Below are 21,187 nucleotides of genomic sequence, written 5' to 3' on the forward strand. Positions count from 1 at the left end.
GTCACCAGAAAGCCAAATAGCGTATGGTTACATTTATATAAAGTGTATAATAGTCAAATTGATGTAAAAAGAAAGTAGACTTGTGGTTTCAAGAGGTTGGGGAAGGGAGAAATGGGGAGTTATTTAATGGGCATAGAATTTCAGTTTTGCAAACTGTAACAGTTCTGGAGACGGGCTATTCAACAATATAAATGTACTTACCTCAGAACTCTATACTGAAAAATAATTAAGAAAGTAAATTTTATACTAGGCGTATTTGAGTACATTTTTATAATTTTTTAAAAATTTTAATTAAAAAAAGTATCATACATGTAATTACTACCATTATACTTAAGAATTGACTCCAGTATCCTGACTAGAGGTGTAACATTTGTTTTGGTTAGTGGTCACTGAAATTAGCTTCGAAGAATTATACATTGGATATGTCCTTGCTGGTTCTTAAGAAGAGAAAGATGAATTTATTCAATAAAAATTTTAAATAATTGTTTAAAAACAATTTCAAATGGTACAAGAATTTCCTTGCATAGTCCTCTGATGAGCAGCATAAACATCAAAAAGGATCTTATTAGAAGTGCAGTTCTTGGATCCTGCCCCAGAATCACTGAACAGATATTCAGGGTCAGGCCCAGCCATCTGTTCTAGATAAGTTCCTATGGTAGCATAGATTTGGATGAGTTAACCTCCACACACTATTCTCACTCACTCTAGTTACTTCTTCCATTCAACCATACTATTAATCTTTTGACACATTTTTCTCAGAACAGCTCGGTGAACTAAAGAGCAAAATTTTAACGTAGTTGAGTTCTTATCCAGAATAAGGAAATAGATAATAAAAGTACTTAATATTTGTTCCTCTATGTGGTAGTGCTGTAAGTGCTATGGGTTGTGAGTATAAGTATGTTATTTTGCTCATGCTACCATGGGAAAGAAACACTGATAGGATGGCATCGGAGTGGGGAGGAAAGAAGTGACAAAAAGTAAGCCCTATGGGGACACAGAAGCAGAGTCTGGCGGTGGCTCCAGTTTGTATTGTGCAAACACAAGAGTCCAAGCTCAGGAGCAAATTATGTTGGTTTCCCTCCTTTTTCAATTTATCTATTTTGAACAAGATGAAATTTCATTAAAAAATTAATGTTTCCTATCTTGTTCAAACCTTCGAAGGTGATCTAACCAAGATAAGATTTTTGCCAGCTTTTCTGCTGCTGGGAATAAAAGACCAAACTAACACAATTGTAAAGGAGGAAAAGTTTATTTGAGGGCTTACAGTTTAGGAGGTCTTAGTTCATAGAAGGCTGGCTTCATTCTTTGGGGCTCAAGGTAAGGCAGCACATCAAGGTGGAAGAGTGTGGTGGAGGGAAGCAGCTCACAAAATGATCAGAAAGCAGAGAGAGAGAGACTCCACTCTCTAACTCACTGATTAGGTTAATGTTATAACCCAATAATTTCTCCTCCAAACCTTCTTGCATTGTTTCATGTGTGAGTGAACTTTTGGGAGGAGACCTTACATCCAAATCATAACAGATTAGAATCTCAAATTATTTTAAGCAACTAGCAGTACACCAAATATTGTTCTATAGCAACCCTGAACAATGAGGAACAAAGAACGTAAACAGGTTTGGGAAAAATAATAAAAGGAACATGAAGTCCAATATTGCACTTTTTACAATTTTAAGGAAAGACTACAGGCACAGTCTATGGCTTTCAGATATTTTGCCATTAGATATAATGTTTGCTCTGGATTTCCAATAGAAAACTTATCAAAATAATTAAGTTTTCTTCTACTGTTAGGATGTTTCTGAGATGGTATTATGAAAAGGGTCAAAAATATTTTCAATTAACTGGTGATGCAGTGATCTTCAGCATTGTTCTGAAAATCATACACATAGCCAAGAGACAGAAAGAAAAGGGGAGGGAGGGATGGAAAGAGAAGAAGGCAGTGAGTAAGAGAAATGTAAGACCTATATTTTGGAAGGCACCTGAGTTTTTTGAAATTGTTCATATTTCTTCTTTAAACATCAATATTCCTAAAACTCTGAAAGCATACTGGATAGCCCTTTAAGATATACTGTTTTTGCAAAGGCACATAACAGAAATCTTTCTTTTCTGTGTGTAGGCTCAAACCTTGGGCCTCTTACATGCATGCTAGACAAGCACTCCACTGAGCCACACCCCCAACCCAGGTGTGTTAATTTAATGACCTTTAGTCCCTTCTAAAAATCTTCACTCGTTAGATAATCAAAAATTCCTCCTTCTTTGTTTGCATTTACAGTTCTTAGATCAGTGTTGGACAATTTTTCAAATAAAAGCCAATTTGCCTTTATTTCTTACTTTCCTCTTAATGTATTAAATTTAGCCTTTCTACATATTTTTGCTCTAACTGTTTTTATTTTTTTAAGCTTTAAGAATAGAAACTCTTTTTCTCATTTATCTGAGGGATTTTAAGTTAAAATGTCCAGTCCTCATAACTGGTCATTAGAACCAGAAATGGTTTCCAAATATTGTTATTCCTGGTCTGAATCTTTTGACTCAAACCTATTACTTTTTAAAAATGACTTTATTGAGATATAATGTACACCCCATAAAAATCCTCTTATTTTTAAGTACACAATTCAATAATTTTTAGTAAGTGTATGTGGTTGTTCAACCATCATAATCTAAGTTTAGAACATTTCTTCATTTTCCCTTTCCCAACCCAGAACCAGGCCTCCAGTAATCTACTGAACCTTTTATGATTTTGCTGCATATAGATCATTAATTCAAAAACTTTTCCTTATCTATAAACTGTGTGTGGAGATTTCTTAAACTGTTCTATCACTGTTTCTTTCATAGTCAAGTATTCCCTTTCTTACCACATATCCCTGAGATCAGTAAATCACCAACCAACTTCAGTAAGTTAAATAATTATCAGTGTAAAACCCCCTAAGCCAGTTTCACTTTAACTTTGCATATATAAGCATCTGGCCTGAGATCAAAGTGGCATAGCAAAGAACTTAGGCTTGAGCTTGTCTCCAGAGGTTCCATAAAGTAGTAGACCCTCTTCAGTTCAACTCTTGCTGGGCTTAGAAAATTGTGACAGATATGAGCTATCAATGCACGAAATAGGGTAAAGTATGCCTTTCTCTATAAACTAGAACCCTTTCTTTAAAAATAGTTAACACAATATTAAATAAAACAGCTTTATCCAGCTATAAAAGGACATATTTTTATGACTATGTGATTTGAATCACATTGATTTTATTTAGATTCTGTAAGAACAATTCAGAATATTTCTATAGTTAGAAGTTTAAATTTGTAGACATTTTAAACTGCTTCTGTCTCTTGAATTTTTTTGTCTCCTCAGTACTGTTACTGGGGATTGAATCTAAGAGAGCTTTACCACTGAGTCAATAATATTATTATTATATTATTATTATATATTATATAATAATAATAATAATAATTAATATTATTATATTTTATAATTATTAATAATAATAATAATTATTATTATTATTTTGAGGCAGTATCTCCCTAAGTTTTTAAGGGTCTTGCTAAGTTGCTGAGGTTAGCCTCAAACCTGTGATTCTCCTGTATCAGCCTTCCCAGTGACTGGGATTACAGGTGGGTGCCACTGCACCTGACTTGTTTTTGGATTCGTTTGGGTGGATTTATTTTTAATTTAGTCTTGATAAACTATCTGCTTCTAAGTGTAGAGTTGTTTTATAACCCTATGTATGAGTGAAAGTCTCCTAGGAAGACCCTAGGGAGGAGGTACCAGAAAGGTCACTGCTCAGAGGGAAAATAATTTGCAAAGACACAAGAGAGTGAAGTTGTTTTGGTCACAAAGTTTTGCATTCCCAAAAGTATGCCATGTAAGTAAAAGGATGTGGGTAAATTGTACCCAGTAGGGTGTATAATAGGGTAGATAGCAAATAAGTGGACAGTAGTAACAGGAAACAAGGATGAAGACGTAAATGTAATGGAGGAGAAGAAAAAGAAAGAGTCAAGAAAAATTGGAAATACTTATTAAAAATAACCCTTAATATGATTTCATATTAAGAGAAAGAGAATGACCCAAGCTCCCTGGTGAATATTCACTGGTTGTATTTGGCTTGCCTTGGGGAACTCCTCATCTAAGGAGAACCTAGAGTTGCTTTTCATTTTTGTTGTTCTGCAATCTGTGGATTCGAGTTCTGAGTCCAGGAAGGTAGCAGCTATGTCTCAAATCGCATAGCATGCATGCAGGGACAAAGAAGGAAAGTGAGCGTGCATGTGTGTGTGTGTGTGTGTGTGTGTGTGTGTGTGTGTGTGTGGTGTGCGCACGCGCGCATGTGCTATCCTCTAAGGAAGGTCTTAGATGCTATCTCCTAATATGTCTACCCATATCCTGTGGCCCAGTGTTTGGTCATGACCCCACCCATCTGCAAAAAAGGCTGAGTGTAAACCATCATTTGGGTTCTTGATAGTCTTACACAAAGCAAATACTTCTATTCCTATAAGGGAAAGACAGAACGGAACTTAGGCATGGCTAGTAGTTGGGTTTAGTTTAAAGACACAAATGTGGGAATCATCAGCATTTAGAGTTGAAAATCAGAGTGTGGATGATGTGATCTAGGCATCTTGCCCACTCTTAGAAGTTGGTGGAAACCAAATTTTAAAAAGTGGCAAAGGTAAATTCCAGAAAGAGTTGGACATATAGAACAAGGAAATGTAGTGCTCTAAAACCAAGTACAGAGGGACAAAGAAATGGGAAAGCATACCAGCATCAGCATCAGCTGTCACAGAGCCTATATGTTAAGCCTTTCATTTTAGCAGTTAGGAAATTTTTTATTATTTTTCTTTTTCTATCTGTACACTACAATTATACATAACAGTGGGATTAACTGTTACCTATTCACACATGCAGGCTCATAATTTGGTCAATTTCACCCCTTAGTACCTCTCCTTCGTCCCCTCTATCCCTCCCTTGGTCCCCTTACTCTACTGTACTGTCCTCCTTTCTATTTTCATCATATTTTTCCTGCTTTTTCCCCTTTTTTCTCTCTAGCTTCCATATATGAGAGAAAACAGATAATAACTCTTCTTGAAGTTCTGAGTCTGGCTTATATCACTGAATATAATGCTCTCATATTCCATCCACTTTTCTGAAAATGACATAATTAACTTCTTCTTCATGGCTGAATAAAATTCCACTATATATATGTACCACATTCTCTTTCTCCATTCATCTATTGGCGAATACCTAGGTCGGTTCCATAACTTGGTACTGTGAATTGTGCTCCTATAAATATGGATATGCAGATATCATTATAAAATTCTATCTTTAAGTATTCAGGATAAATACTAAGGAGTATAACTGGATCACGTGGCAATTCTACTTCTGACCTTCTGAGGAAACCCCATAGTGATTTCCACAGTGATCTTACTAATTTGGGTTCACACCAACAGTATATTAAGTGTCCATTTTCCTGCATCTTCAGTAGCATTTATTATTATTTGTATTCTTAATGACTGCCATTCTGACAAGAGTGAGACAAATCTCAGTGTAGTTGTGATTGCATTTCCCTAATCCCTAAAGATGTTGAACAATTTTTTCGTACTTTATGTCATTTGTATTTTTTCTTTTGAGAAGTGTCTGTTCAATTCATTTATTGATTGGGTTGTTTATTCTGGTGTTAAGCTTTTTGAATTCTTTATACATTCTGTATATTAATCTTCTGTTGACAGAGTAGCTGGCAAGCATTCTCTCCCATGTGGTAGGCTCTCTTTTCATGCTTTTGGAAAGGTATTGTTCTAAAACCAAGTACAGAGAAAATTCGAAGAATGTCAGCATCAATATCAGCTATCAGAAAACTTGTATGGGGATCCTCTAATTTTAGCAATTAGGGGAGTATTGATGTTGTTGTTGGTGGTGTTTTTTGTTTGTTTTGTTTGGGTTTTTTGTTTTTGTTTTTCTTTTTTCTATATGGTACTAGAGATTAAATCCAGGGCTTCATGCACACTGGGCTAGCACTCCATCACTGAGCTCCATCCTGAGCCAAAGGAGAGCTTATTTAGTGAGCTTAACTTAGCTTTATTGGAATAACAGGGAGGGAAATTATATTTTTCTAGATGTAATTAAAAGAGTTAAATGTTGGAAACTGGGTTTTTAGAGTGTTCTTTCAAGAACCCTGGCTGTAAAAGGAAGAAAACTATGACAAAACAAAATGTATGGATGTATTCAAGGAAAATAGGGGCTTGATTATGGTTGTGCATTGAAAAATGGAGGGAGAGACAAATAGACTGTTATGATTTAGATACAGTATCTCTCAAAAGCTTATGTGTGACACAATGCAAGAAGGTTTAGAGGAGAAATAACGGAATCATAGCCTTAACCCAAGAAATTAATTAATCCCTAATTGGATTAACTGAGTGATAACTGGAGGCAGGTGGGTTGTCGCTGGAGGAAGTGATTAATTGGGGGCGTGGTTATAGGGTATATATTTTTAATCTGGAGAGTGGAATATCTCTCTGCTTCCTGATCACCAGGTGAGCTGCTTCCCTCTGCCACATACTCTTGCATGATGTTCAGCCTCACCTTGAGCCCTAAGAAATGGAGCCTGCTGTCCATTGACTGAGACCTCTGAAATCAAGAGCCTCCAATAAACGTTGTCTCTTCTATAATTGTGCTGGTAGGATCTTTTAGTCACAGCAGTGAGAAAGATGACTAAAGCACAGACACACAGACAGACACACAGACAGAGAGATGCTTTTCAGCCAAGCAGGATCTATACTGGATCTGTTGTCTACCCCACTGTTTTCAGCTCAAGGAACTAAAGAACCTAAGGTAATGCAAATTCCTGAAGACAATCTTTGTTCTCAAAGGATGTTTTGAACTTGACATCAAAACAACATGATTCAGATTGAAATTTCAGGAAGAAATCTAAGGAATTTACCCAATTATTGCATCCTTCTGGCAATTTTGCCATGAGAACTCAATTGCAGAATGAAAACTTGGGACCCAGTATTCTTTTGTCTTTGCCTGGGGAAGGTCTGGTCTTACCTCTCATTTTCTAAGTGGACTTCATTTTCAAGCACATGGAGAATTCCTGTTTAAATCCTGTTTAAATTTAAATGTAAAATACATCCTTTCATCAAAAAGGATTTTGAAAGGAAAGTGACCACAACACTTGGAGCAACCAAGAGATCTTTATTGCAGCAGTGCAACAAAGGAGAAAAGAGAGAGAGAGAGAGAAAAGAAAGAGAGAGAAAAGAAAGAGAGAGCAAGAGCAAGAGCAAGAGAGAAAAGAAAGAGAGCAAGAGAGAGAAACAGAGCAAGAGAGCAAGAGAGAGAGCAAGAGAGATAGGGGCCCGGCAGGAGAGAGTTTTTATAGCCCAAATCTAATGGGGTCTCTGGGTCTGCAAGCTGCCTTGTTGGCACAAGGGGGGTTAAGTGTTCTGCCATGAGCGGCAGGCTGAGTGTTCAGCCTCCAGCGGGGGCTTGGGCGTTTAGGCTTGAAGCAAACAGGTGATTAAGAACCAGACAGAGGGTTTGAGTGGCCAGGTCACCCTGCAGCTAACTTTGTTTGGCAAGACCTGCAGACAACTTACTCAGCCTGTCCTGCATCTAACAGATTTCACTCACCATTCAGAGAAGACTAACATGTTCACAATGAGACAAGACAAAGGAGCTTCTGCAAATGGACTGTAGTAGCATTTTTTGTCAATATCCCTCTGGGAAATATACTGAAAGTCCCATGAGATTTGGGGGAGCATAGCCTCACATTCCTATGAAGAAAAAAAGTACCAGTATTCCCTCAGTACAACACCAAGAAATTAAATATTATTGAACTATCCTTAACATTAATAAGGTATTATTGTTGCATGAAATATCAATACTAAGGCATGCAGCAATACAAAATATTTTCACTCATTACATTTTGAACAATAGTAAAGAGTAAAAATAAAGAAATCTTCAGTAAAATGTACAAAAAATAAACCTACAGTATCTCTTCCACTGACTCTTCCTAATCTTTAAGGACTTACTTCTACTCCAATCAGAAGTAGGAATAATGGGATTCCCTTGGAGTTCTTACAGTCTCACTTTATTGATAGTTTGGAATTTCTGGCTATCTTTGAATTCATGCTGTCTTTGAATTTCCCAGAGATGGAAAAAAAAAAAAAAAAAGAAGGAGACGACGAAAAGAAACAGGAAACCCAATGCCTGTGTAGTCATATTTTGAGTTCTGATGTTTTCCCTCAAAAACACAGATTCTCAGTGACCAATCAGTGGAGTTATATTCCAATTTAGTCATCATAAGTTGAAAATGCACTTAGTACACCTAACTTACTGAATACCATAGCTAAGCATCACAACACACCTTAGAGTATCAGTTGTTTACCTTCATGGTCACATGGCTGACTGGATGCTGTGCCTGGCTGCTTCTGGAGTGTGCCAACACCCAGGAGAAAATCAAAATTAAAAATGTGAAGTATAATTTCTACAGGACATGTATGTCTTTGCACCACCATAAAGTCCCCAAAAAACATAAGTAAGTAAAATTAGAAAACTGAGTAAAGATAAAAGCATAAGTTGAACCATGAAAATGGGTGGACTGTTTGTTCCTGTCTCCACCTATTTTTCAGAATCCTCAGATAGCTGCTTAGTGCACTTCAGTTACATTTACTGTGTCATATTGAAGTGTGCTTCACCATGTCAAGTTGTCTCTGACTTCTACTGAAGTATAAAAGGAAGGCTTTTCATAGTTAAAGAAAAAAATTCCAATTAAGTCTAAATTATTCTAAATAGAAGGGACTTTGATTTAAAAACATTTTAAAAGAAATGCCGAATATTAGCTAACTGTTCTTTCATGCTAATGACCAGAAACAGAATTGCTTCTTTGGAATTTTGACATGCAGTACTATGTGTATTATGTAATGAAAGCATATATTTTAAAAAAGTAATACTTTCCCTACAGGTTTGTTTCTGGGTCTTATTTGTGTACAGATAAAATTTTGACCTAATTTCTCAGAGGACTATGTCTTAGATTTATGAACATCAGTATAAATACCAGTTAAGTGCTATTCCAAATTGCTAAAATGCAATTCAATGTTGCCAACAATAACAACAACAAAAAGTCAATTACATTAGTAACATGATTATTAAGATGGGGACAATTTTGCAATTAGCCAGTTCTTACCCAACCGATTTATATTAAATGCCTATGCTCTTCTTGATAATACCACAGCTCCAAATAATCAAACTACAATGAAATAAACACAGCTGGAATCCCTCTGCTTTCCATTACTAATTATAATACAATCAGCAACAATTTCATGCTCACTAACCTGCAAAAATATTGCATATCTTTGGAGAACATCTTTCTTTTCTTTCTTTTATTTTTCTTAATTTGAAAAAAGAATTCCTTATTTTAAAACAAAAACAAAAGCAGAAACACAATTTTTCTCAATTTTCTAAATGAGGCATCTAATAATATCTACCTGTCACACAGACATTCAATAAAGTGTTATCTTTTCATACACATAGGGAGAAAAAGATCTGTTGGATATGAATTCTTTCAAAACCAATAAACAGTATATTTCTTTCACAAGTGAACTTTCACAAAGATTTTTTTTTCCAAATTTGCAGGCTGGAAACATGTCATGGACACCCTAGCAATCATGACAACCTGCCCCAAGATGCTGGTGAACCAAGCAAGTTTTGAGTATTACAATGGTCCATTCAATCACAGGCCATAGTTTGACTCAGATTTGCTTCTTCACATCATTTTGTGTTCTCAACTTCTAAAGAATGAAAGGCAGGAAGTGGTATTCTATAGCTAACAGGAAAAATATATCAAAACTAAACTGTATTTTAAAAGAACGAGCCGGGTGTGGAGGTTCACACTTGTAATTCTAGCTACCCCAGAGGCTGAGGCAGGGGTGTCATAAGTTTAAGTCCAGTCTGGGCAATTTGGTGTGACCCTATCTCAAAAAAAAAAAAAGAGTTGGGGGACATAACACATAACTTATTGTACTTGCCTAGGAGGTCCTGGCTTCCATCTCCAGTGACTAACACACACACACACACACACACACACACACACATACACACACACACATACACCAGAGGAAGAAGAACAAGAACAACAACAAGAACAAGAGAGCCATCTATAGAACAGAAAGAGAGGCCTAGAACAGATCTATCAGAAAGAACTAACCCTGCGAACAAATTGGTTTGCCTCTAAAACTTTCCAAAACTATTAGACAATATTTTTCTGCTGTTTAAGCCATCAAGGTTGTGGAGTATTATTATAGTAACTACAGCAAACAAATTGAGAGAGCATATAACAAGAAGCAAACATTCCCAGTTTGTTAGAGTTTGTAAACAAGTCAGGATGGCGCCTGGCATTTTGCCAGAGGGAGTGGTTTGTGAAGTAACGCAAGGGAGCCATTAAGTGTGGAGATTCCTTATTGGTTGACTGCTGTATCTGGTTTATGTTAATTAAGATAAGCTGTGTGGAATATATATACCCCTCCTGTCCTACAATAAATGGCTCCCACTCCTGCTGTATCAATGTACACAAGTTGCTCGTCACCCCCCGGTTATTTTGCTGCAGCCAGACTGCGGCACCAGTTCAAGGAGCATTCATAGATTGTAGATACTTGGCTGATGAAGGAAATTAAGACCATGCCCAATCTGCTAGGATTTGAGAGTGACTGTTGGACAGAGCTCAACAACTTTTTTTTTTCTTTTGGTAACAAAATATATTTGATTTTGCATTATTTATGGCTTTTCTTGTGCCATGATGACAGAAATGAGGCTTTGTAACAGAGACTAGATGACTCTCAAAGCCAAAACTACTTACCTTTGGACTTTTTAAAGGAAAAATTTGCCTTCCCCTGCCTGGAACAAGAATACTTTGTAGGGGCCCCACCTACTGGGGATTGACAAAGTCAAGTCAGCAAATGCTCTGACCTGGAAGCAAAACCACAGGAACCCCAGATAATGAGGCCGGTCAGTGTCTCCTCAGAATAGATCTAGACCGTTTGGATTAACAGGAAGAAACTGAGATACTTCATTTAAACCCAGTAGAGGAAGACCCCACCACCAGCCCTGCCCCCATGAACTAGAAGCAAAGAAGCAAAGGCATTAAAAGAGTTGAAAAATGGTGATGCCAACAAGAAGAGTTAGTGACAGTCTTGAAGCAATATGACTTAACCAAAATTGGGGGCCCATTAAAAAATTTTACTTCAAAGGGGGATTTTAGAGCAAACTCCACAACCTTTGTGGAAAGGACACTGATGTGAAGAGAAAACTAAGAGGACCACTGAGAAACTGCAGAATCTTATGCCCTGCTGCAGTCTAGCTAGGCACAAAATCACAAGCCACTCAAGCAGGAACAAACTTTATTTTTTGAAAACTGCCGCCAATGCCCCATATGCCCCCGGGAAGAATCCCGATCGACCCACGTGGCGTTCTCCTGGATCCTAAGAGGAAGTTTCTACTCCAGAAATCCCTCCTACTGCACTTCCCCAACCAATGGGAACTCTCCAGGAGTCCAATATCCATATGAATGTAAATCTTAACATAATCATATCATCTCAATGGCTAGCTGTTGTCATCTTTCAACCAAAAATGCCATGCATCATATTACTTGGCTGTGGCTCTTAGCATCTCCCCACTTCTGTTTAATTAAGCAACAAGCAATGTGGCTAGGGACCGTGCCTGTTAGGTTTGTCCAATTCAACATATGGTTCTTACCCGTCATCAGAAAACTGACCTCTAGGTGTTAGCCTCCTGTCTTAGGTTGATACCACTGCAATTGGATCATACCCGTCACTGACTACTGGTCCAGCATATAGCCACACTTGTGGATAGGCCTATGCACCAGTGGGGGGGTGAGGTTCTTTGCCTCACCTCTGTTGGCCCCCAAAATTAGACCATCACTAGTAGAAGGGAGGAGGATACAGAAATGCCAAGACACCAAGTCAATTGACGGCTCTTTAGGAAAAATTGCAACACTGGTCATACATCAGCAAAGATACACCAGCACTACCATAATTCGCTGCATCAACAGATAGAGCACAATGCATACAAGTGATACATAGTCCAGGCAAGTTTTGTAAGCAGTTCAAAGCGGAGGAATCTATCAATATGTCCATTTCCTCCCAAAATAAATCGACTCAGTTATTGAGCATTACTTGTTGAGTTATTATTCATTGATGCATCAGTTTATATAGTTTGTTGTGATAACTATTGAAGAAACTGTAGTTTGGATTTATCTTGTCTTCACCGGTACTGGGATGAAGATAGGAATTCTGACAATGATGCTAAAAAAAAATTATGTAACATTCCAACAGGCACTAAGAAAACAATTTTTTGAACAATTTACATTATCCTGAATAGAATTATTAAATTTAATGAAAAGGAAAGGTGAAAGTAAACAAACAGATCTGTTAACCTGCTTATTTGTACACATATTAAAACAATCCTCAACAGCTGTTTACCCAATTTAAATTAAATCATTAAAATCATGTGAATAATAAAAAAAAATTCAGATCCATTTACTCATGAGCGCTCCTCATATATGATATATGGACATATGCACATACAGACATACAACACAAAACAGAAGTGTGCACACGTAACATACAACACATAGGACAATAGAAAAGGCCTTGTAGCTTTACCTAGGTGAAATCTCCATTGTAATGTTTAAAAACTCCACAGTCAAAAAATAAAACTGATCAGAAAAACATTAATCTAGGTCTGTATGAGCTCAAAAATAAAATAGAACTTTGTGATGTGGGAAAAAGCAATAATAAAATAGATATTGAAAAAAGCATCCTGGTTAATCATTGTCACAGATGTAAGAATAGCCAAGCTGGAGTTCTGGATATCAGCTGTTATGGATTTGAGTCAAATTATCTTCTTTTTGGTCTGTAGAAATTGTTTTGGTTAATCTCTCTGGAATCCAAATCGGTTGCTGTTCTCCCTGTGGAAAAACACAAACAGAGCACCGAGTCCAGACAATCCCTGGGTCAGAACCTTTCCATTGTCCTGTTAGAATATCATTCCAAAGTACCTTAGGCTTATGTACATTTTTTGGATACAAATGTCTTTCCGAAGCACTAAGCCCTGATGAATCCAAATTTAAAAAGTTTAGAGTAAAAAGTGTTATTTTAAGTTTATCTTTGGGGGATATATACCCCTTTCCAATGCCCTAGTTGGCAATTCCACTTTTAAAGAAAAGAAATATATCAGTGTCATCCTACAATAAATAATTTTTGCAAAACATCAAATCCTCAATATGCTAAAAAAATAAATTGTCAACAGTAGAAAATAAACTGAAAAGCAAAAATGACTGGCATACATCAATACTGACTTAAGCTTTGGAAGAAAAGAATAAAAACAATGAGTGTTTCAGGAAGGGGACTTTTCCCAGTCCATGAACATGAAATATTAAATAAGTCATCCAGCAGAATCTAAAGATGTCAAGTTGTACAAGATCAGGTAGCTGGCTCTGAAGGACTAGGAAGATTGTGTGCACTTAGAGCCCAAACATTCTTTAGGATTGTATCTAGAAAGCACAGGAGCCATGAAACACACAGAGGTATCCTAGGAGACTCTAGATTTGGACTACAGGTTGAGTAAACAGCAGGTGATTATCAGTCATGATCGATGTGATGATAATCAGTGACTATTGACATGACAACCTTGAGGATGAGAAGCAGCCAGTCATGTCTGACTCTGAGGTCCACAAATATTGAGTATCCTAACCAAGGGGATCCTCTTGTCACAAACACAAGAAAACAAAACAAAACAAAAAACCCAGCACTCAGGAAATAAAAAGAATCCTTTGATTCAAGACTATCCAGGGCTGGAGACTTAGCTCAGTGGCAGAATCCTTGTCTAACATGGGTGAAGCTCTGCATTTAATCCCCAGGACACCTCCACCCAAAATTAAGTATATCCAGGGGCCTATAGATGAAGATCTGATCTCAATTTTTTTGGAAATGCTATATTTAATCTACTTTTTTCTTTCTGCATATGAAATATTAAAAGAGTAGCTGGGCTGCAGCAAACAACAAAGAATAGAAAGGAAAAAAGGAGGAAAACCATGATATATATAATTGTAAACATCTATGGGCATGATGTATTCTTTGTTTACCTGCTATTTAAGGGGCCTCTCCACAACTTCAAGGGCTCTTCACTAACTTGACTCCATACCCTCCAAACCTCTCTCATAATTAGTTATTGAGAAGTTGCATATAGTGGGTTATGTGTGAGGATGGGAGGTTGTTCTTACCAACCTCTGATCTCAGCTGTCCTCACAGCGCTAACTTCATGCTGTCTTTTCTCTAAGAAGTCACTCAGGCAATGCTATCATAGAGAACAAGAAGAAATGAACCTGTAATCCCTACAAGTGGGTGACACTCCAGGAATCACCATTCGGGTGGATGAGTAGTAGGTCATAAGTTGAACTTGTTTGAAGGACAGTAATGTGGGAAAAAAGAAACTCATTTCAATTTATTCTACAAGACCCAATCGTAAAATAAACTAGCTCTAGTGTTTAGTACAGTTAATAATTGGAGTGGTCAGGCTTGGGATGTAGCTCATTGGTTAAGTGCTTACCTAGCATGTGTGAGGCCCTGGGTTGGACCCAGTACCAGCAGAAAGAAAAAAAAAAATTGGAGAGGTCAATATGAGGAAGAGGATCTTTTATTTGGTACAATTTGTCACTGTCATTACTATCTTCTTTATAGCAATGAATATAATTTTTATTTTCAAAACAATATCAAATTTGATACTACTAGATTTGATTAAAATATCTGACTCCTAGCAGGACACGGTGATTCATGGTTATAATCCCAGCTTCTTGGAGTTAAGGCAGGAGGATCACAAATTCAAAGCCAGTTGGCTCAACTTAGCAAGATCCTGTCTCAAAATAAAATAATTTGATTCCTTCATTTTAGAATTTCTCTTCCTTTTTGCTAGGTTTTCCCCAACCTCCTATTGGTGTCCTTAAAAGTCTGTGAGACCATAAAGACCTCTTCCTTGCCCTTGAGCCAACTTCTCTGTCCATATGAGCCCAGATGGCTTCACTGATAGCAGACCCTTTCTCCCATCAGTCTCCTACCCAGTCCTCACACATACTCAGGGCAAATGCCATTAGCAGGGTCTGAGGTCTTCCATGGAGCCACTTGCAGAGAGTACATTTCTCTGTTCCCTCAGGCTTATGGAAGGCACCTTTCTATGAAGTGGGCGAACATGTTTTCTCTTCAACCCTTGGGTCACTGTCCTTCTTTCTTAGGACCTTATACTGAACCACCTTCAGCTTTTAATAGAAAACTTGCTGACCCTGCCACTGGCACAACAAAAGCCTAGGAATGCAAGGATTAAGGTCCAGCTTGTCTTTTAAGTTATACAAATCACACGGAACTGGGGTGTAAAATAGTGGATTAGGTTTTCATTCTTTTGTGTTGTTGCAAAACACACTCTATTTTACTACCTTATATAATATCGAGTATGTGTTCATGAAATGTATTTGGTCTGAGATTTACTAAACAAACAATTCAGCAAAGAAAAAAAGAACATAGTAAAAGGCAATGGATGACCACACTGTTGGATGGCATGGGATGAGATAACTGGGACAGGAATTCTGCCTTACATACTCAAAAATGAGTTTCTTGATGAAGCAGCCCATTACGTATTTCTTGGTGAAAGCATGAGCAATGAAAGAAGACAAGGCAGTAGGGGCAGAGATCTGATGGCTTTCTGGATATCCTGAGTCATCAGTGGGGCTGACACACAGGGAGGCTCTCCAGCCTTGCAAATGTGCTTGTTTGAATGCTAAATTGAATCTTGTACACCAATTGAAAGCCCGAAATTTTAAATGAATCCTTTGATATTTGTTCCCTAAGTCAACAAAGAACTATCAGTGAATCTAACTTAAATGGATGAATAATATTAACACTTCTTTTATTGGGTCAGGCTTAAAAGATTCCAATAAACAAGTGGCTCTGTTCTATAAAAGTAATCAGGTTCAAATAGATGGTGTGCCTTTAAAATGTCTTTAAAGCTTTTATTTAGCAATTTGAAGTAAAAAAAAAAAAAAAAGTATGGTTCTCCATGATTCCAGGGAAATATCAGCAAGGTGCTGAGTCATTTTCCCCAAAGAATTAAAAGAAAATTCAGTAGTTTACAATTGTGATGATCAGCTTGTATTTTCTCCCTGTTTGAAGCACAAGGATTTCTTGTTTGTTAGTTTGTTTGTTTCTATGCAGTCTAGGGTAAAGTATAAGATAGAAAAAAATCACTGAAATTCTGATTTGTTTGAATAAAAGGTAGATATAGAGAACAATCTTTGTTTCTACACTTCTTATTATAAATATGTATATCGATATATTATAAAAATATATATGTCCAATATATCTACCTCATATTATAATATTTCAAGTTTTCAAAATTTGTTGTCTACAAACATGGAATAATTCAGTGTTAGTACTTGATGTAAATTCTGATTGCCTTTGGCTGTTTATGACTGGGAGTAGTTGCTAATTTAAATTTCCTCTTGTACCACAGTAAATATGAAAGATCATCACAATTCCCTCTGTAGTTTAAATTATGTTTCAATATAGAAATGCAAAAGGTTAATTACTTTTCAGAGAATCTGATGTATTCCTCGGTACTAAATGTAAGTTATTTATTATCTTTCTTGGAGTTAATTCTATTAATTGTTTGCCCTGGATTAACAATGACAAATAGAAGCCTGTTAATTGAATAAGCACTTTTTTTTTAATTCCCTGTGTTTCAGTTGATTTATCTTTAGTGAATAAGGAAGAAAATTCCATTTATTTCTTGGGGAATTCTCTTGGCCTTCAACCAAAATTGGTTAAAACATTTCTTGAAGAAGAACTTGATAAATGGGCCAAAATGTGAGTATGATTTTATTTATTTATTTATTTATTTTTGGTACTGGGGATTGAACCCAGTGATGCTTTACCACTGAGCTACAATTCCCAGCTGTTATGGTTTAGATGTGGTGTCCCCCAAAAGTTCATGTGCAAGACAATGCAAGAAGGTTCAGAGAAGAAATGATTGGGTTAAGGCTCTCTTTTTTGTGTGTGTGTGTGCTTTAATGTTCCACCCAAGACTCTGCCATTGAGAAAGATGCTTCACTGCAGCTTAGCGAAGCAGGCTTGCTAACCATGAGGAGTCATAGCCGGGACCATTCTCCCTGTATGTCTTCTGTGCTGCTTTTCTCTTCTGACTGTGAAGTGCTTCACATTGTCTCTCTTCCTGACGCTAATAGTGTGAGTCCAACCTTCTCAGCCACATGTTTTGTGAATTAGTCCCCTGATAAGGATTAACTGAGTGGTAACTGAAGTGGTAGGGTGTGGCTGAAGGAATTGGGAATTGGGTCATGGCTTTTCGTTATAGATTTGTATCTGGCAAGCGGAGACCTCTCTCTCTCTCTGCTTTCTGATCACCAACGTGAGAGGTTTCCCTCTGCCACACTCTTCTGCCATGTTGTTCCTGTCTCACCTTAAGCCCTGAGGAATACAGCCAGCTGTCTCTGGATTGAGACCTCAGAAACCGTGAGCCCTCCTCTACAGTTGTGCTTGTTGGGTCATTTAGTCACAGCAGCAAAATCTGACTAAAACACCAGTCTTTTTTATATTTTATTTTGATACAGTGTCTCACTAAATTGATTCTGACCTTACTAATTTGCTGAGGCTGGATTTGAACTTAAGATCCTCCTGCCTCAGTCTCTGGAGTCACTGGAATTATCAGTGAGTGCCACTGCACCTGGTTCTTATTTTAAAAGCTATGATTCGAAATCTCACATGGAAAACTTAAAGCATCACACAGATGGTTATGTAATATTTGGAGTAGAGCAGAAGGAAACATTAGGGATTGTGCTGCTCAATACTTTTATATGTATGATCAGAACAAGGTGAAGTGGCAAGTTAGTGTCAAGGTCAAGAGTAAAACTTTTTAACATATAAACATTTAAATCTCCTTTGCGTTCACATATCTACATCATACGTAGTCATTGTATTTCTTTAGTGTTTAACAAAGTAGTTGATATTGAGGAATTTCCTTTTTTATGATTAGTTCTTACCTAAACTTATGTTTATAAACAAGGAACCAAAGCTTGTTGTGGAGGTAAGAGGTTGATAAGCAGAGAGTACTTTTCTACCCAAGAACCTGACACATTGAGAAAGATGCTTCACTGCAGCTTACCTAAGCAGGCTTGCTAACCATGAGGAGAAGCAGTAGGGACCATTCTCCCCGTAACTCTTCTGTGCCATTTTTCTCTTCTGACTGTGAAGTGCTTCACATTTTCTCTTCCTGACCTTCTCCTGTGAGTCCAACTTTCTCACTACATTGATTATCCTTCCTGAAATGTTACTGCTCTTCCATCTCCTTAAAAATTTTTCCATTTTTTTATATGTACTGAATTACTTCAGGGTGTATTAACATTTCTATCTCCTTATTTATGTGTTGAAAGACTTTGCATTCTCCTCTTCTGGTTATTCATGAAGTATGTGGTGGGTTATTGTGAACTATGTTTCCCCCACTGTTTTGTAGAACACTAGAATTCATTACTTTCCTCTGTTTAGGCATTAAGTATTTAACTTATCAATATCCTTTCTTGATTAGGCAGGTGAGAGATACCTATTTTCACTAGTTTTATATTGTTAGATATACTATAAAACCCTGGATAAAAATTACCTAGCTTTGTGTATTTTCTAACTTTCCCCAGTAATCACTTACAAAGTTGAAATTAGAATTATTTTTAAATAGTCAAATGTTTTTATTTATAAATTTTGAAGTGCTTAAATGTGTTAAAATATTTTTTTAAAAAAACTGGAAATATTTAAAAAATATTTTCTGCTTATTTAAAGTTGAAAAATAAATATATATGAGCCAAAACTGAAGGTCAGGAAACAAAATTTCAGAAAAATAAAACCAAACCAATTAAGAATTCTGAAAGCAAGAGATTTGGCTCTCATAGGAACTCTGAATGTTTTCTTAGCATTCTTCATTCTCCATTCTACTCATCATTCATATTGGGAAGATTGTTCTTTAAAGTTTTGTTTATACTGACTGTGCAAATAACTACTGCCGGGGCTATTAGGTGACACTGCAACGTTCTTAATTTTCATGGTGAAGGAATGAAAGTTTTCAAATTAATGCAAGAGTAACATAAGTGTTTATAATTTATGAAGCCTGCTATAACTTTATCTGCATAAGTTCTATGCATAAATTGCAAAACACATATCACCATATTAGGAAGCATTTTGCATTAGCAGGTTTTAATATTTAATAAATGAGGGTCATAGTTAATAAAAATGGTTGATATGCATTTTTTGGCCTTAATGTAAGAGAGAGCAGAGAATTAGATTGAATGGATTTGAACTTTAGAGAATGTCCTTGCCTCTTGGATATTTATTCAGCAAGGCTGGGCGTTTTTATCCTCTAGGCATTTAAAAAAGATGCTGTCCTGCTATTCTATTGATATCTTTGTGGTTATTGTATGTTAGCAAGGGATTGGTTGATTACTCCTAGGACATTAAAATTATACTTCAAGAAAATGCTTCTCTTCCATAACAACTTCTATTGTCATAGTCTTAAATCTTTTTACCTTGTTTTCATTGGATGATTCAGAAAGGAGATGCATTTTAATTCTTTTAGGCAATGTAAACTGAATTAAAGAATTTTGAGCAAAAGATACCCATTCCATCCTTGCTTCATGTGTTTTACCAAGCCTTCTTGCTTTACCCTGTGGTGGCCTAGTCAACATCGTGGCCCCACCTGCTCCTAAATGACAGTGGTGTTTGAGAAGTATATATATATATATATATATATATATATATATATATATATATATATATATATATATATCAGTGCTCTCCTACCTCATGTTTTGTCCAAAATTGTTTATAATTTATTTGCTCCTCAATGGTTTGGCTCAGTGGCACATGTTTGTAATCCCTGGCACTTGGGCAGGTAGGAGGATAGCAAGTTCAAAGTCAGTCTGGGGAACTTAGCCAGACCCTGTCTCAAAATGAAATAAAAAGAATTGTGAGTGTAGTTCAGAGGTAGAATGTTACTGGGTTCAATTCCAGTCCCAGAGATAAATAGATGATAGATGGATAGATAGATAGATAGATAGATAGATAGATAGATAGATAGATAGATAGAATGAATTAAATAAATCCCATTTCTCATCTTTTTGAGCTAAGGCTCTGTTAGAAGAAAATAATTTCACCAATTTAGAACTTTGTTCACAGTGACAAAATCAACTGACAAATGACAGATAAACTGAAGATTCATTTCTCACCCAGGTTTCTGCTCTCACAATAGCAGGGTGAAGGTTTTATAATCCAGCTTAACTAATGGGCTTCAGTGGGAAAATGTGAAAGGTTTTATTGGTTTTTTTTCATAGTGATGCTGATGTCAATGGGCAGTGTCCTCCTGACTGGGAGTTCCCCAGGAAGGAGATGAATGACAGCTGAATTTGTACCTCCACACATGAAGCTTCATCTTCCCACTGCGGATAGATGAATGGCAGCTGTACATTTAGGAGGCTCTGCTCAGGTTTAGATAATTTGTATTTCAGCTGCTGGTTTTCATCCAGATGTTTTCAGTTTCGGGTAGTCTTCCTGGCACTTGGGTGAGCGCTGGGTCCCTTTAGTCCCCTCTCTCTCTATTGCTTTGGTTTCTGTAGTAAATCTCCCCTATGTGTGTTCAGTTCGCCTCCAGATCCAGGACTTCTCATTGTGGTGGTTTTAACTGATCACCTATTCCTCTTCACCTCCTTCAATCCTACCCACTCCTATTCTGCTCCTTGGCTGATACTCGAGGTTGGTCTGTGCCTTCCTTTCTTGACCAATGGAAGATTATTACTCAAAGAGAGCTAAACAGTCTAATACACATTGAAGTTAACTGATTAGTTGGAAAAGATTAACAATGTGTTTACAATAATATTAAAAATTAGTGTGCTTTGATAAAACAGGAAAATTATTAAGGGACATAAACATCAAGACTCTGACCATCCAGGGCCTGTAAAATAGGATATGCCATTTCACTCATGGATTCATCTTCTTCACTTTTTGTGGCTATTGCAGACATACTGCTTATTAAAGTTGTCTACAGTATAAACCATTTGGATTATGATGCACCCACCTGATCTTAGAATTCACATAATCACCA

The 21,187-nt window shown here is 36.8% G+C and overlaps 1 protein-coding gene across 1 annotated transcript in view; it reads left to right on the forward strand.

Moving 5' to 3' along the window:
• Positions 1-21,187, forward strand: part of Kynu (kynureninase) — a 108,608-nt gene that overhangs the window by 10,020 nt on the left and 77,401 nt on the right. Inside the window, exon 3 of the mRNA XM_026388850.2 lies at positions 16,779-16,899. Within this exon, the coding sequence (XP_026244635.1) occupies positions 16,779-16,899 (121 nt within the window). The remainder of the gene's footprint in view (positions 1-16,778; positions 16,900-21,187) is intronic.

This window comes from Urocitellus parryii, chromosome 1 (assembly GCF_045843805.1).
Source record: "Urocitellus parryii isolate mUroPar1 chromosome 1, mUroPar1.hap1, whole genome shotgun sequence".
Taxonomy (NCBI): Eukaryota; Metazoa; Chordata; class Mammalia; order Rodentia; family Sciuridae; genus Urocitellus; species Urocitellus parryii.